The 16371-nt window shown below is 48.9% G+C and overlaps 1 protein-coding gene across 4 annotated transcripts; it reads left to right on the forward strand.

Moving 5' to 3' along the window:
- Positions 1-2028: 2028 nt before the first annotated feature.
- KLRG2 (killer cell lectin like receptor G2) lies at positions 2029-14958 on the forward strand. 4 transcript variants are annotated; one of them, XM_031455465.2, is made up of 5 exons: positions 2029-2845; positions 6252-6353; positions 6719-6867; positions 14250-14353; positions 14763-14958. In XM_031455465.2, exons 1-5 carry the CDS (start codon positions 2083-2085, stop codon positions 14881-14883), a joined length of 1239 nt encoding a protein of 412 aa, XP_031311325.2. In that variant the 5' UTR covers positions 2029-2082; the 3' UTR covers positions 14884-14958. The 4 variants fall into 4 exon arrangements, with proteins under 4 accessions (XP_031311325.2, XP_031311326.2, XP_064343389.1 ...); XM_031455466.2 differs by having other exon boundaries at positions 6722-6867; XM_064487319.1 differs by lacking the exon at positions 6719-6867 and having other exon boundaries at positions 6252-6349.
- The last annotated feature ends 1413 nt before the right edge of the window (positions 14959-16371 follow it).

Here is a 16371-nt window from a genome sequence, read left to right on the forward strand (position 1 = left end):
TGTTTGCTTTTATAAACTACGCATGTGATGATCATCATCCCAGGAGAAGATATTTAAGCAGGAAACTCCTCTCTCAGCTCCTGCCCACAGGGAAAACGGACAAGCAGCCCATCCCAACAGGGACAGCAGCTCCCTCTAAGAGGTGAAACAGAGATGGAAGAGACCTTCCCTTTATATTTTACATACTTTTTGAACAATTTTCATTTTTACAGTAATCTTTATTAGTCCTAAAAAATAACTTACAATATGCTATCTTTTTAAAAACTGAATTTTCATGTAAGAATATACATACATACCTTCTCTTTCAAGAAAGTGGAAACATTGCAGAAAAGGGTAAAGTTTCCTAGACTCTCCCCTCTGTGCACCGTCCCCCCCACAAAAAAATCTATAGCCGAATCCACTAGTGTTATCACTTTGGTGTGTATCTTTCCACATTTCTTTAAACACACTTCCAGGCATATATATGTCCCCACATTAAATATGTAGTCTGGGTTTGGAAGAAATTAAACATAAAATGTTTTCATATGGTGCTGAACTTTTTCTCTCAATTAAGTTTCCTTAGGGAGCATCCTTTCCAGTAGTTTAACTCACATCCTAAGATCCTTCTCCTCCACATCCTCCTTCCTTCCTCTCCCCCAGGAGTAACAGGTCTGTGGTTTTCCCAAATGCTGCTCCCAAGACCATCCAGCAAAAGTCTCTGGGGTAGAGTTGCCTGATGTGGCAAACGAAAATATAGGAGGTAGGTTAAATTTTAATTTCAGGTAACAAATTTTCAAATATAAGTGTATCCCACAGAGCACTTGAGATGTACTTACACTAAAAAAAAAAAAAAAACCCATCTTTCCTTTATCTGAAATTCAGATTTCACTGAGTGGTCTGTATTTGATCTGCCAATCCTACCTCTGGGCACTTGTTAAAAATCAGCCTTATCCCATCTTGAGATTCAGTAGGTCTGGGCGGAGCTCATCAGGAATCTGTATTTTTTAAATGATAGTCAGTTAGTAGCTGACAAGAGAGAATTTAATGTAACCTTACTGTGTGGTGGATAATGTATAGCATATTAAACAAAGCATTATACAAAAGTAGTTCCATATAACTATTATGTGAGAGTTTTGTTTGGTAAGATTTTAAATCATGCTACTGTAATGTATGTGTTTGTTTCCCAGTGAAAGAAAGTGAACTATATAAAGAGTGAAAGAATATGTCAGTTACTATGGGTTTATACATAACTTTCGCAAAACAATTTCTACCTCTTTAGTGTAATTCCTATGTTTGGCAGCACCATCTACCTAAGTTCTGGTATATGTTTGAAAGTAAAAGTTTTATTTTCTTTTAAATATTAAAAAAAAATGATATTAAGACTACTAGCCACGCCTGGGAACCCTGTATTCCACGACACCAGGCTGGCGGGGGTCCAGGCTTTTCTCCCCATGAAACTACACATTTTCAAGCTTATCCATTCCTCAGTCTTTATTATGTTAGCCCAGTAGGAGTGAGGCCTCTAATACAGATGTCCCTGGGACTTCTGCCTCGGGAGAGTGCTCTCAGGTGTGGCGGCCCTTCCTCCAGTACATTGTCAGAACAACCGGCTCTGCTTCTTTTCCTCCAGCCGCTCTATTTTCTTTGGACCCGCAGAATTTTCAGGTCCCAGGATTTCTACAGGCTTGGGCAACCGCTCTCTGACCAAGTAACTCTCAAACTCACCACAATAGCAAAGGGCTGGAGGGGAAATGGATGGGGCCAGGGACAAAAAAGAGAGGAGATTCTAGGCTCTGTTTTCCCCCTGACGCACCTGCTCCCAGCTTCGTCTTACTGGGTAACCCCTCGGCCAGACCCTTAGGCCCCAGTCTTTTCCCAGAGCCACGCTAACGTGAGGCTGGGCCCCTGAAGGGGCGTGGCCAACAGAACCGAGCTACAGCCAATCCCAGCGGGGTATTTGGTTGGGAGGTGGAAGGGGGTGTGGTGACAGAGAGGGGCGTGGCTCGACAACTTAAGCAACCCAGCTGGACCAATCCCGGGAGGGGAAGCTGACTCCCGACCTGGGGCCAGGTGCGCCCCGCTCTCGGCTGCTCTACGCGCCTGATGGAGGGCTCCCGGGCGGCGTCGGAGGGAGACCAAGCCCGGGCTGAGTTCCCAATGGAGCCCCTGGGAAGCGAGGACCCGGAGCTGAATCAGCCGCAAGTCCCCGCAGAGGAGCGACGGCCTGAGAGTTCCGAGAGCAGCCCGAGGCTGGCTCCGGTCGCGAAGGAGGTGGCGGACGAGGGCCAGGACCTGTCGGGGGAGAAGAAGCTGCCCTCGCCTCGCCCCGCACCCTTGCGGCCACCCAGCCTGGGCTACGGCGCCTTTCGCCGCCAGGCGTCAGTCGGCCCGGAGCCGCCGTCGCCGAGCCTCACCGCGGCCGAGCAGTCCCGGGACGGCGAGGCGCCGGGGTCCGAGCTGGTGCCCAAGGCCGCGTCAGGTGAGCCGGCGCCGGGCTCCTGGACTCCCGTGGAACTGCAGGTGGACGTGCGCGTGAAGCCCGTGGGCGCGGCCGGCGGCAGCCGCGCGCCCTCGCCGGCGCCCTCCACGCGCTTCCTCACGGTGCCGGTGCCCGAGTCCCCGGCCTTCTCCCGCCACACCTCTCCCGCGCTCCCGTTCCCGCGGCTGACCCCGTCCCCGGGCAGCACGTGGAGCCGTGGCGTGCCGCTGGCCGCAGCTGGGGCGGAGCGCGGCCTCGACGCCGAGGGGCGCGCCGAGTCTCCGGGCTCCCCGACGTGCCGCTGCCGCTGCAAGGAGGACGCCGCGCTGCTGCCCCGCGCTGAGATGGATCGCGACAAGAAGCTGCCCCGGGTCGTAAGACTCTTAGGTAAGCTGGGAGCCGCGCTTCTGGGTGTAGGTTGGCGCGACTGAGCCCCTCACTCCTTCACCCAGCGGTCGGCCACTGCGGGGGGCTAGGGGACCCAGACTACCATTCTGATGCCAGGTTTACGTAATTGTAATTCAAACTGTTGGCAGTAGACGAATAAAACGACAATTCTCCCTCTTCGACCCTCCAAGAACTTTCACATTCCCTCTTAGTGTACGCAGCATCTTTAAGAAACAGAAGTGGAAAAAATTCCAGGCGATCTTTCAGGATCACTTGACCGTGGCAGCGGCTCAGGCTGGAGCGCCACCTCCCGACTCCTGGCTTCGGCTAGCCGACCTCTCAGGCCTAGACTCCCCCTTTCCATCCACCATCTATCGAGGACCACTTGCCCCAAACACTCGTCCATTCAGCAACTACTTCCTGGGGGCCATGTGCTAGGTTGCATGGGGGCGGGGTTGTTGGTGGGGGGTGGCAGTTGGCAGGGAAGAAGAGCGAGCCTGAAAAAGATATAAACAAGCCTGGACAGGGAGCCAGAAGAGAGTGGTAGGTGAACTTGGGGGCATGGGAAAGCTTCCTGCAGCTAAACCTTGGAAGCTGAGTGGGAGTTGGGGTGGTAGCTCCCCTTATAGCTGGAGAACTGTTGGAAACAGCGACCAGGAGGGGCTAGAGTTCTGCCCAACAGACAAACTACCAAAAGTCTGGTCAGTTGAGAGGTTGGGCAGGCCAGCTAGACAGACCCCAGATTCCCATGGCCTCTATGCCAGGGGTCCTTAGACAAGGGTTCAAGGACTCAGATCATCAGGAACTTTTGCAGAGTTTTGTGTGAGCACATTTTCTGCATGACAGGTATATTTGCTTTCTGGTGCTGCTATAACAAATTGATATTAAGTTAGAGGCTTAAAATGACACTAATTTATTATCTTGCAGTTTTGTAAGTCTGAATTCTGATTTGGTCTCAATGGTCTAAAGTCCAGTTGTCAGGAGGGCCGTAATCCTCTCTGGGGACTCTGCGAAAGATTGTTTCCTTACCTTTTCTAGCTTCTAAGCACTAAGGATTTCCTTAGCTCATGGCCCTCTCTGTATTCAAAGCCAGCCAATGTTAGTCTGAATCCTCCCACTGCCATCTCTCTGACTCTTCGGTCCTACCTCCCTCTTCCATCTATAAGGACCCTTGTGATTACATTGGACCCTCCTATAAATCCAGGATAGTCTCCCCAGCTGAGGAGCAGAGGCCATCAGCAGAAGTAGGTTTCTGTGAAGGCGAGGACATAAGCAGGGCTCTCAGTGGCAGGAGGGCTGAGTCCTGGTGCCCAACTTTGTATTTGGAAGTTTGTATTCTATTTTTTAAGATGCCCCCCTCCCCAACCCCCTATAATTGAATAAATTGTAAGTCTCGAAAAACCTGGCTCCGCCCCTGCAGTGGGATCTGACTAGGAGGAAGCAGGTGGTGTTTCAGTTGTGGGGTGGGAGAGGCGGTCCGGGTGTAGAAACTGTGATGGGATGGGATGAGTGGTGGGCAAGCAAAGGATGTGACATCAGAGGTGTCAGTCCCAGATAAGAGGAGAAAATTGGGCTGATGCTAGAGAATGGGGCAGAAGGGAAGACGCTGAGGAGGAGGGAGTGTCTGTTATCAGTGTCATGTCACCAGTCTCTCGTGGAGGTGAAACCCCTTAGGAGCTGGACCTGGGTGAGTTTACCGGCACTGAGAGAAATTAGATTAAAGAGGAGAAGGTCCAGGACTGGGGGCAGGGAGCAGACGGGGGTTGACAGAGGATTTTAACTTCATCTGTACATTCATTTCTTAACCACAAGAATATGTTTGTGTTACTTGTGTAATTAAGAATTGCATTTGAAAGGAATGGGTGGGACTTCTTTATGCCTAGAAGTTTTGGGAGGACAGATGACTGCCGGGGCCCATTTCCAAGGTCATCCTTGCAGCCCTCAGTGCCACAGGTGTACAAGACTTTTTTTTTTTTAATTTTTAAAAATGTATTCATGTATTTATTTTACAATATCACTTTTTAAATTGAAGTATAGTTGATGTACAGTTATATATACATACATATATACATATATATTCTTTCTCAGATTCTTTTCCATTAAAGGTTATTACAAGATATTGACTATAGCTCCCTGTGCTATATAGTAGGTCCCTGTTGTTTATCTATTTTATATGTAGTAGTGTATATATGTTAATCCCAAACTCCTAATTTATGTCTCCCCTCACCCCCGCTTTCCCCTTGGTAACCATAAATTTGTTTTCTATATTTGTGAGTATATTTCTGTTTTGTAAATAAGTTCATTTGAATCTTTTTTTTTTTTTTTTAGATTTCACTGTACATGGTTTTTTAAATGGAATTAGTCTTTTCAAAATAATAGAATTACCTCTGCTGTTTCAGGCTTTGGCAAATATGATAATTGAGTTCTTAGGACCCTTACATTGATTATGTGCATTCCTGGTCCTCATCCCCAACATCTGGGTGGATCTTGGGCCCCTGGAGGCAAGTTGTTGGCTCTGAGTGATTTCACACTCTGGGTCATGGCAGAGATCAAATCCTGAGTGCTTGGTTACTTCAGATGGGTATGTCTTTCTGGGTGGAAAGTTGCTTATAACTGTTGATGGCTGTGATTAAGCGTTTACTATGTTTTTCTCCAAGTTTTCTCCTCTGGCCTCCCCAGTTACTCCATCAACAAGGCAGGATGTGGCATCTGAATGTACTCTATCTCTGAGCCTTTGCGCCTCTCTTTCCACCTAGAGATCCTCCTGTGTCCCTTTGCCCTCTGTAGCCTCACTCCAGCCATCTGGTCCCCTGGGTCCTTGAGCAGCTGACAGCTCACATCTGTCTAGTGCTCTACAGCCTGCAAAGCACTCTCTGCACGATGCTTCATTAGTGGCTTCCAGTGACCGAGAGAGACAGAAGAGGCAGGTGTGATTCCAATGTGAAAATGGGAAAACACCAGGAACATTTGAGGGGTCCATGGAGTCAGGACTTGAACTTGAATTTGGGGGTCTGTCGAACTCCAGATCTGGCCCTTGTTCCTGTCTTGTGGGAATGTGACCTCTTGGCACCTTGGCTTGTCCCGTTATCTCTGCGGGTGCAGGGCCCTTGCTCCATCCTTGGTGCTGTTTGTGCCCTGCGTCTCATGCACGTCGGGTGTTCAGTAAATGGTTGTTAGTCAACTATTCTCTTTCTTGAAGAGAGTCTTATATCTTCTAGTTTATTTAAGAAGTAGAATATCTTCTAGCATTTTTCTCCCAAACTGACCTTCTGACCTAAATTGAGTGATTTATCCTGGTATTTTGGGCTGAGGGGGTGGGTGCAATGTTGGTGTAGGAGTCAGCATGGTCCTGAGTTGGGATGGTCTCCTAACCTCTGTCTCCTGGTTGTCCCTTCCCCGCCTGCAGGGCTGCCCATGTACCTGAGGTCCCTGCACTGGGCCCTGGCAGTCATGGCCGTGTTCCTGGCGGTGTCCACCGTGGCCGTCGTGGTCCTGGCCTCGAAAGTAGGTATGGCGCCTCCCCCTGGTCCCCTCTCCTCCCTACTCCTGCAGCACAATGTCTAGTTCTTCCAGCACCTTTGTGAGAATTAGAAAAAGACATCCCCACTGGGCAGATGCAGCAGGAAGACACAGGCTCATTGAGCAAAGGTGAGAGAGAAGAGCCTCTTCTGACAGGGGACAGCTGCCCTGCCTGTGGTCTTGTGCACAAGCTGTCCAGCCCTCCCTGGGCCACCTGCCCTGCTTGCCCCACCAGTTCCATGTCTCCAGATTTGCTCCCTCAGCCAAGGCGGCAGGCAGATTTCAATTTTTTAACTTGCGTACCTTCAACTCTGTCCAGTTTACCCTATGGCTCCCTGGTGGTCTCTGTTCTAGCAGGGGCCAGGTGCCTGCCATGCCCCCAGGGCTGGATGTGGTCCGAGGGGCACTGCTACTACGTCTCCACCGAAGCTGAGGCCTGGGAGGCCAGCCGGGCCTTCTGCTCAGCCCACCATGCCACCCTCCCTCTGCTGAACCACACCCAGGTGAGGAGGGGGACAGGTGGGCAGGAGAGGGGCGTGGCTATCATTACACATTGCAGATTCCTAGCCCTGCAAGGAATCTCAAAGATCTAGTCCAACTCTACAGTACAGAAAAAGTCACCAAGGCCTGGAGAAATAAAGTGACTTTCAGGAGGACCAAAGTCAGGGCTCTAAGGTCTTCAGTTTACTCTGCATTCTAAGAACTGGAGGTAGAGCTGAGAAGGATGGAGCAGGGATGCTACTGTCCAGCCTGGTGGCCAACCAGTGAACAGTGAGCTCAGGAACCTGCCTGTGCTGGCTGGTCAATGGGGGAGACACCTGTGTCATCTCTGGGAGGAAATTTATGTGGACTGTATGGAAAAGATATTACATTTAGTAGGTATACTAGTCAGGTATTGCCATAATAATGCTGGGCAACAGATCACTCCAAAAGTCAGTGACTTAAGACATTAAGCATTTTTCTTGATTGTTGGTCTGTGGGAGGACTGTTGATGGGCTGATCTGGGCTGGGTTTGGCGGCACAGCTTAGCTTCTGGATGCAGATTGGCTAGGTTTAGCTTGAGCCTACTGGTTGGGTTTGTGTTTGCTCCATGAGTCTCTTGTTCTTCCTGAGAGAAACTCTTCATAAGCTGCCCGTGGCATGTCTGATAACATTCCATTGGCCAAAGCAAAGAACATGGCCAAGCCCAACATCAAAGGGACAGGGTAGTATACTCTGTTCTCAGGGATGTGACAATTTGCTGTGATAATCCAGTCAATGGGTTTGAAAATGGCTACAAAAAAGGACCTGTAAACCAGATCCAGAGGATTGGGGGTATAGCTCAGTGGTAGAGTGCATGCTTGGCGTACGTGGGGTCCTGGGTTTAATCCCCAGTGACTTCATTAAGAAAAAAAAAAAAGCAGTTCTAGCCCTTGCTTTAATTTTATTTAACTTAGGGCAGTTGCCAAGAATTTATATTAGCTGCCTGATAGGCATGAAAATGCAGCATTCCTTTGGTCATTGCTTTTGTAAAAATTTTTTGGACACCTGCAATTGGCACTGGGGATACAATGAAACCCCAGAACAGAACAGCTTCCACCTTCACATGACTAAGAGCAGTGAGTGAGGCAGACATTAATCAAGAAACCACAGAAATAGATGTTTAATCACCATACTGATCTGTGCTTTGAAGGGAGGGTGCACAATGCTTTGAGTGTACATGACAAGAGGATGTGACCAAAAGTCAAGGTGGACGAGGCAGCATGGACCAGGAGAAAAAAAACCAGAAACCTAAAGTAAAGTGAAGAAGCTCAGGGAGTTGGCCAGACCGCCTCTTGGAGTCCTCTTTTTTCTGCCCCTCTCTGGACTGGTAGCGACCAGTCTGCAACACAGCTATTGTCCTGGAATTTCTTTTGCCTTCATTCTCCGTACGCATTTGCCTCTTTCCTGTGTGAGATCCCTTGTGTCCTAGAGACCGTGTCTTTTCCTGGTGAAGCACATCCTCTGTAAATTTCCTAGAAAAAAATTCTTGAGACCTTTCATATCTAAAGATACTTTTATTCTAACCTCTCATTCAATTGATAACTTGGCTTGGATAGAATTCTAAGAAATAGTTGTCCCCCAGAATTGTGCCGGTTTTGCTCCATTGCCTTCAAACTTTTAGTCTTGCCGTTAATAAGTCTCAGTCACTCTGATTCCCAATCCTCTGTATGTCCCTCCACCCCTACTCTGGAGAATTTCAGCATCTTCACCTTTGTTCTTACTCAGTGTTCAGAAATTTAACAATGATATTCCTTTGTGGATCTTTTTCTTCATTTTTACTTTTGCTGCCCTATGTGTAATTTTAAGAACATTTTTTGGTTCTTCAAGTGTTCCTTTTTTATGGTATCCTCTTCCTTGTTTCAAGGATGAAACATCTTCTCTTATCTCATTCTAAATATTAATTATAGTATTTTGGAAATTTTCTTCTGCTCCCTGCATTATCTCTATTTTTCTGCAAGTACTGTGCATTATTCTGTGCCTTTTCTTTTTGTTTTTCTTTTTTTGGTCTTTTTCATATTTAAAAATGTCCTTATATGTCTGGTGATCCTTAGCTGTGGTAATTAGGAGTAAGGCACTAGATAGCAGGCTGGAAGCTCTGTGTCGGGGGGTTGGGGTGAGTAGATGCATTGGGTCTTATTAGAGGCAGGCTTTGCAATAGGAAAATCAGGCAGGGACTCATCCAATTCCTTAGTGAACTAAACTATCAGCCTTGCAGGGGCAGTGGGGGAAGGAAGCAGAGGTTTCACCTCTAAGAATGTGATGCTTGATCTCTTCCTTTTAGTGTAAGTACCCTCAACCTCCAGTCAAACATGGAGCTCTGAATCCCCAAGTCCTGTGTGCTTTATCTCCCCAAAGAGTTCTGCTACCTGGCTGCACAGAGATGTGGATGATCTTAAAGGATGGGAAAGAGGTCCAACTGCTCCTTTTATATACTTTCAACCAGTCCTTTTTCCAGGCCCCTTTTCCTGTACCTTGGCCTTCAAAGAGACCTGTTGCCTCTAATATTTGAGCATTTGGGGGCTTCTCAATACAAACTAGCGCATTTCTCAGCTTCCTCCCACTCTACCCTTTCCTTGAAAAATCACTAAGCTTTCTGGGGTCTGGAAGCCAATTAAAGTTGTCTAGCTTCCAAAATTTTGCTAACATTATCTCCTTCCATTCTTATCAACCTTTTCTATTATCAGTTAAGGAAGTTCCCTTCTATTCTTATCTTACTAAGAGTTTTAAACATGAATGAGTCTAATTTCATTGGATACCTTTTTGGATACATTAAGATAGTAACATCTTTTTTTGTTTCTTCCTTTAATCTTGAGGTGAATCAGACTGATTTTTTAAAATTCTTGTCCTCTTGTGATAAGGCTTATTTAGCCATGATTTTTCCCTTCCCGAAATACTTCTGTATTTGACTTGATAATATTTTACTTAAGATTTTCACATGCGTGAAGTTTTATTTCCTACCCAGTCCTGAAATCAAAAGTATTCCACTTCACAAAACAGGGAATGCGGTTTCTGTCTTTTTCCTTTCTCTGGGAGAGTCTTCTGGAAGAGGATATAAAAATTTGCTGGAGAAAGTGTTTTACTGTGAACGTGGATTGTTTTATTTCCAAGGATAACATATATTTTTCAGAAAGCTTAGGGAAATGAAAAGGATGCAATGCAGATTGAAAAAAAAATCATTATCAGTGATTCCAATATGGTAGATATATATGCAAAGAAAAGATACTGAAAGGAAATAGATTAAGAGTGGTTACCCCTGGAGGCAGGATTATGAATGATTTTTTTCCTTCTGCTTCTTGAAAGCTTTTTTAAATCTTCTAAATGTTCTACAAAAAGTGTGTGCTAGGACTAGAGGGAAATGCTAGCAGAATCGTAGCCCATTAAAGCAAGAGATCAGTATGTAACAGTTTCTGCCCGGCCCAACCTGGTTGCATCTGCAAAATGAAGGCCAGCGGGAACCTGACAGGTCCCTAGAGAGTGTCTGGAACTGGGAAGGGGACCAAGCCGGATAGGAACTTAACAGCCCCTTTCCTAAGACAGACCCACTGAGCACAGCAAGTGTCATCAGAAGACTGGTGAAATAAAAGGTCCCTGCCCTCATTTGACAGGTCTAGGCCACAATGACCTCATACCTTGGCTGAACAAATGGCCTCCCCGTGGCTGAGGGTCCTTCAAGGAGGGAGATGGCCTGACTACCCAAACTGCAAATAAGCTTATGATAAAGATTTCTTTTAAAACTAAGCATACAGGATCAATCATTTATAACACAAGTATATATTCAGAAAATATGTCACAAAATTTAGATATGCTTTTTCCAAGAAGGAGCTTCCAAAAAGCCCCTTGCAGAAAGACCAAAGTGGAGATGTGGGGTCTCAGGCAATTAAAATCTGGAAAATGATGACTGTGGAGCCAGAAGTTCCTGGGGGCTCTGAGGTAGCGGTGGGGAAGAGCAGCGAAGGTCAGGCTGGAGGCTGATAAGGGGGCTGGGCCTGCTGGCAAAGGCCAGGCTGCAAACCCCGGGGGCTTGCTGAGGAGCCAGTACACACATCTCATCCTCCCCAAGATGGTTTTGCTCATGGTTAGAGAAAAAGAGAGTTTCAGCTCCTCTGGTGCCATCAGTCATTAGATTCAAGCACCACTGGTTTAAGAACAGCTTTGTTTTGCAGGGTTGGGGGAGGAAGAAGCTTCCTGCAATGTACATATTGACTGTAAGCACATCCTGAGTGTACAAAGATGAAAATACAAATAAAGATATATCAGAGGACTCAAATTTATAGTTTAAAACACTTAAATATTAAAGCAGAAGTGTATGGAGAAAGTAGAATGGTGGTTGCGGAGGGTGGGAGGGGAAGTGGGAGCTGTTTAATGGGGACAGAGTTTCAGTCGGGGAGGATGAAAAAGCTCTGGAGAGGAATGGGGGTGATGGTCACACAACAGTGCAAATGAACATAACGCCACTGAATTATACACTTAAAAATGGTTGAAATGGTAAATTTTCTGATACATATATTTTACTATGATTTTTTTTAAAAAAAACAAATGTATGAAAGCATAGAAAATAATTTACTTTAATTTTAAGATGTAAAATATGAGATTTCAAGTCAATTCTGCTCAGGATCTCATTCCCCACCTCCCGTAGCAGAAGCAAAATTGGAGAAGCACCAGCCAAAGGCAGCAGAGGCCCCAGATGTAGAAGTTTCTGAAAGTTACTTATTTCTCTAGACAATGATTTTCCCACACCATAATTTTTGCTAACAATGAGAACAGGTTAATGGAGTCTGAGTTGCAAGGGAAAAAAGGGACAGACTGGAGTGGGTGGGGCTGGGCAGGGATAGGCCATGGCTCAGGTCACCAGGAGGCCCCAGGTTAGGGGAGGGGGCCCAGCTGGCCTGAGGCTAGGACAGAGAGAAGGGCAGGGTCACCTTGGCAATGCCAAGCATCACATGAGGTCCCGTGTGTTGGGGGTGGGCACAAAGCTTTGCACACCACCCAGCAGACTGGAGATTACACGCCCCTGGCTTTATCCACATTATCTCAGGCCTCATTACAAACATCCCCCCCCCCCCCCATTTTACAGAGGACCACACAGAAACTCTGAAAGGTTGGTGACTTGCTTGGGGTTGGTGAGCATACAAGTCACAGTACTAGAATTTGAATATGGAGTTGGGGGCCTGTCCCCAAAGCTCTACTTTCCATAGTGATAACCCCCTTCTCAGCCTGGAGAGAAGCTTTGAGCTCTGGTGTGCCTTCCTGAACAGGCGGCTGATGGCTCCCAGGAGGACAGTGCTGGCCAGCAGGAGCCCCGGGTCTGCTGCAGCCACGGCAGCGAGATGCTTGGGTCTGCTCTGCCCGCTGACTCTCAGCTCCGAGCTAGCCCAGGTTCCTTCTCATCCCCTCCAGAGCTGCTGCTTAGCCTTGCCTGCAGGCCCCAGCCCACGGAGCCCAGCCAGAAAGGAAATAACCAGCCCAGGCGAGGCCACCTGTGCCTTAGCTGTCCTCACTGGCCCTTTCCACTTTCACATGCCATCTGCACTGTGGGATTTCAGAAGGGGCCCTTCAGCCTGGAAGCTCCTTCTGGCGTCTTTTCCTGGTGGTTGACCAGCTGGTGCTCCCTTGAGGGGAGGATGGCCCTGCACTGATACTTCTGGGCGCAAGGTTGGCCTGACAGCCCATGTGTTCCCTGTGGCCCTTGCTGGTGATTGGCAGTGACACTTGGGAGCAGTTTTGTTCAGCTGGCCTACTATGTGCTGGATTCTAATGGTCATTGGTGAGTAAGTCAGGCCCCCGCTCCTCACCATGTTCACTGTCTGATTCAGGAAATTGACAAGGAAGCAAGCTAGTCAAATGCCACATCCCATGTTCTAAACTATGAAGGTTGTGGCGGCACAGGGGAGGGGATTGGTGTGATGTCCCTACAGGAAGTGACCGTTAAACTGAGACCTGAAGGCTGAATCGAGGTGGCCCCAAGGGGACGGGCAACACTCTGGAGCTTGCTTTCTAATCCCCAGGGTTAAATATCAAGCTTTCGTCTCTGTCGACGGAAACACTTACCTAGGGAAGAACTGAACATTCGTCACATTCATTTGTGCCAGGCCACCTCTCACCATCACCAAAGTGAATGTATGCTTCTTGGTGTTGTGAGCGCTGTGTGCTTGTTGGCGCAGTCTGCATTTTTCCACTTGGCATGATTGCGTGTTTATGCTCTCTTGCATAAGGACATCTTCTGTGTGCTTAATCCTTAACAGCACTGTAATTTTCCATGATGTTGACATCCCATCATTTGCCTAGTTATTTCCTGATGCTGAGTATTTGGGCAGTTTCCATTTTTTCTTTATAAATAGCACTGTGGTAATTTTGGGAAAGTTTATTTTCTCCCCTTTGTGTTCTTGGATTTCTTGCCCAAAGTGGAATTACCCATCCGAGTGACAGGAATGACGTGGCCGCTCTTGTGACGAAGCACAGCTTATGCTCCGGAGGCTGGGCTGGTGTGGACTGCGCCAGCCCCGCTGCCCCCACCCCGGCCAAGTCCCCGCATGAGGACTTGCAATATTGAAATATCTCTTTCCAGGTTGAAAATTTTCAAATACAGTTTTGGTTTTTTTTTGGCTTTAATTTGTTGCTAAAACAACATGACATTGAGGACAAATATTTAAAAGAGAAGAGTGTCTCTGATAGCTCTCTAACACACTAGTTTTGGTTTTTGCTATTCCTTGTGCGTTTCTGTCCATGTGCACACACACTTTTTCATTCTTACAGTCACGCCATAGCTTTTCCACTTCCTGGCACCCTTCATGTGCTGGAACTTTGCCCCCACGTTACTCCGTGGACTTCATACTCGCCCTTGTTTTTAATGGTCTTTACTGGGTGCAATCTAGTTTATGCTCTTGCTGGCTGTTGTACTGTTGACCATCTGCTCCCCGACCACCTCTGCAGCCTAATCGCCCCTAACTCTCGACTCCTGCCCCCTGAGGCTATTTGCTGTGGGTCACGCAGATGGGCTTTGTAGCCGCCTAGCTTTGCTCGGGTCCTTCACCCTCTTCCCCGCTTCTCTGTCCACTCAGTACCCACAGTGCGTTGCTCTTGGGGGTTGGCGATCTCATTCTCTCTCCCCGTGAGGGCTGAGATGGGCTCGCCCCCATTTCTGGTTCCCAGTCCTGAGCACGGTGCCTGGCAACCAGCAAGTATCAAATACAGCTTCCCAGTTCCTGGTGTTTGGGAGAGTTGGGCTGAATCGAGTTCTTCTCTGGCTTTGGGAGCTGGAAACATGCAGAAGCCTGGGGCATGGGGCATGGGTACGGGGGATGGAAACCCCAGGTGAGCTGTACCAGTGTCCAGAGATGAATGACCAGCTACTTTTTGCCCTCAGGACTTCCTGAGCAGATACCCAGTCACCAACTACTCCTGGGTGGGGGCCCGACGAGGCCCCCAGGGCTGGCACTGGATCGATGGGAGCCCCCTGCCTCCCCAGCTGTGAGTGACTGTGGGCCTGGGGGGTGGCCTCCTCTGTCCCCAACACACTGCCATGGGCTCCCCAGTGTGACCAGAGTGACATTATAGCACCAAAGAGGGCTGGAGGCCTTCCCTGCCACCTGTCCTAAGGTTCAGCCCCTATCACCTTGCTTGAGTCCCCCAGGGCATTTACCCAAGCAGGATGGTCACCCTGTTCTACAGGTAAGGGCTGTGCTGATTAGAGAGGTTTGGCGGGTCACCAGTCACCACACAACTGACAGCTTGGGGTGCATCCTCATGATGCCTACCCCAGGGCTCTTTCCAGGCCTCCGGGCTCCATGCAGCAATCCCAGGGATACCCAGGCAGCAGGCACACAGGCTGGGAGGCCCTGTCATTCTGAGTGCCGCCCCTTCCTCTTGCCTTCCCCAGACTCCCGGAGAAAGACCAGGATGAGCCGGATCTCGACTGCGGGGGCCTGGAGAAAGGCAAGCTTGTGGCTTTGGACTGTTCCTCCCCCAGACCCTGGGTCTGTGCCAAGGGGACCAAGTGACCTGGGTTCCACCCATCCTGAGCCTACTGGGGGCACACAGCCCCTGGGGGAGCCCAGGTTGAGAGCTGGAGCAGCCTCTTTCCTGGACCCAGGCCTCCAAGTCTCCCTGCTCTGCTCAGTGGCCCTGCCTCAGTGAACCAGGGACGGACTTCTGGCACAGGAAGAGCGCATCCGAGGAAAAGGGGACCTTCCACGCCCATTTCTTTCTCCAGCTGCTGAAGTGGATTTGTTTCGTGATCTTGAGTTTCCTTTTTGTTTTTAGCATCCTGAGCCTCAATTTCTCCCTCATTAAAAGGTCATTTCCCATCCCCTCTCTTACCTGCTTAGTCCCGTGTCCACACCCTTTCAGTCACAGAGGAACAGAAAGGATTAACGGTCACAGGTGATTCCAACCCGGGTTCTCATTGACCCACGAAGACTGATGAAGTGGGTCTCCCATCTTGTGGCAAAAGGATTTGGCAGCAATAACATCGTTGCTATAAATGCCACTTCCTGGCGGCTGGGCACACTGACATCTGTGGAGGGCAGCACAGGAGGAGTGGCCGGCCCGGGGGAGAGAGGAAGGGGTTCCCGTCCCTGCCCCGGGAGCTGGCAGAGCCTAAGTTCTTTGCAGAGACTGGCACGTGGGGCTGGTGGGGCCTCCGACCAGCTGATGCCCAAGGCTGGGAAGATGCAGAGAGGACAGAGCCATCTGGGTGAAGCCTCCACAGACCTTGGGGTCCGAGTGAGGAAGGAAATCAGAAATGTGGGCAGCTCTTCCAACCACAACCATGGGGATGCCAGCCTGACGACTTCTGTGTTCAGGTTCAGTGAAGGGCCTTCAGGCGAGAGGGAGTGGCTGCAAGGTGGGGGGGAGGGTTTGTTTAGTCTCCAGCCGGGAGAGCCTTCTTCGAACTCAGTAGACTGCCTCTGGCTGATCCTGGTTCTGAGCAGCCGTCATGGGCAAACCCAGCTGTTCTTTCAAGGCAGACTGGGCATCCAGACTCCTCTCAAACAGAGAAACCTTTACCGGTCCATTTAAACTAAGAGCTTGCACAGGATATGTGGCCGCCTGGGAGGGGCGGAGAGTCCTAAGAAAACACTTGATGAGCAACAAAAATCCTAGAAACACTTCGGTGTTTCTCATGGCTTTCTCCTTATTCCAGCTACAAATCAGCCCCAGAGTCTGATGACATGTTCCGTTTCAATTCACTTCAAAGCCTTTCTTGGTGAACATCCGAGTCTGGCGCATCGGGTTGGTTTAACATCAGCTTCAGGGCCAAGTACCACTGGCTTGGGGACCTCTGGGCAGGGTGCCAATTAGAATCACCTGTGAAGCTTAAAAGACCCGGGTGCTCAGGGTGGGTGGTGTGGTGCTGGGGCCCGGAAATCTGAGAGTTTTTCAGCTTCTCTTGGTGAGGAAGGAGAGTAAGAGAGTGAACCTCGATCTATCACACTAGGAAGGAAGCTCCTAATTACTGTCCAAAGTTGGCAAACCAAGGGATAGTG

Source organism: Camelus dromedarius, chromosome 7 (genome assembly GCF_036321535.1).
Source record: "Camelus dromedarius isolate mCamDro1 chromosome 7, mCamDro1.pat, whole genome shotgun sequence".
Lineage (NCBI taxonomy): Eukaryota > Metazoa > Chordata > Mammalia > Artiodactyla > Camelidae > Camelus > Camelus dromedarius.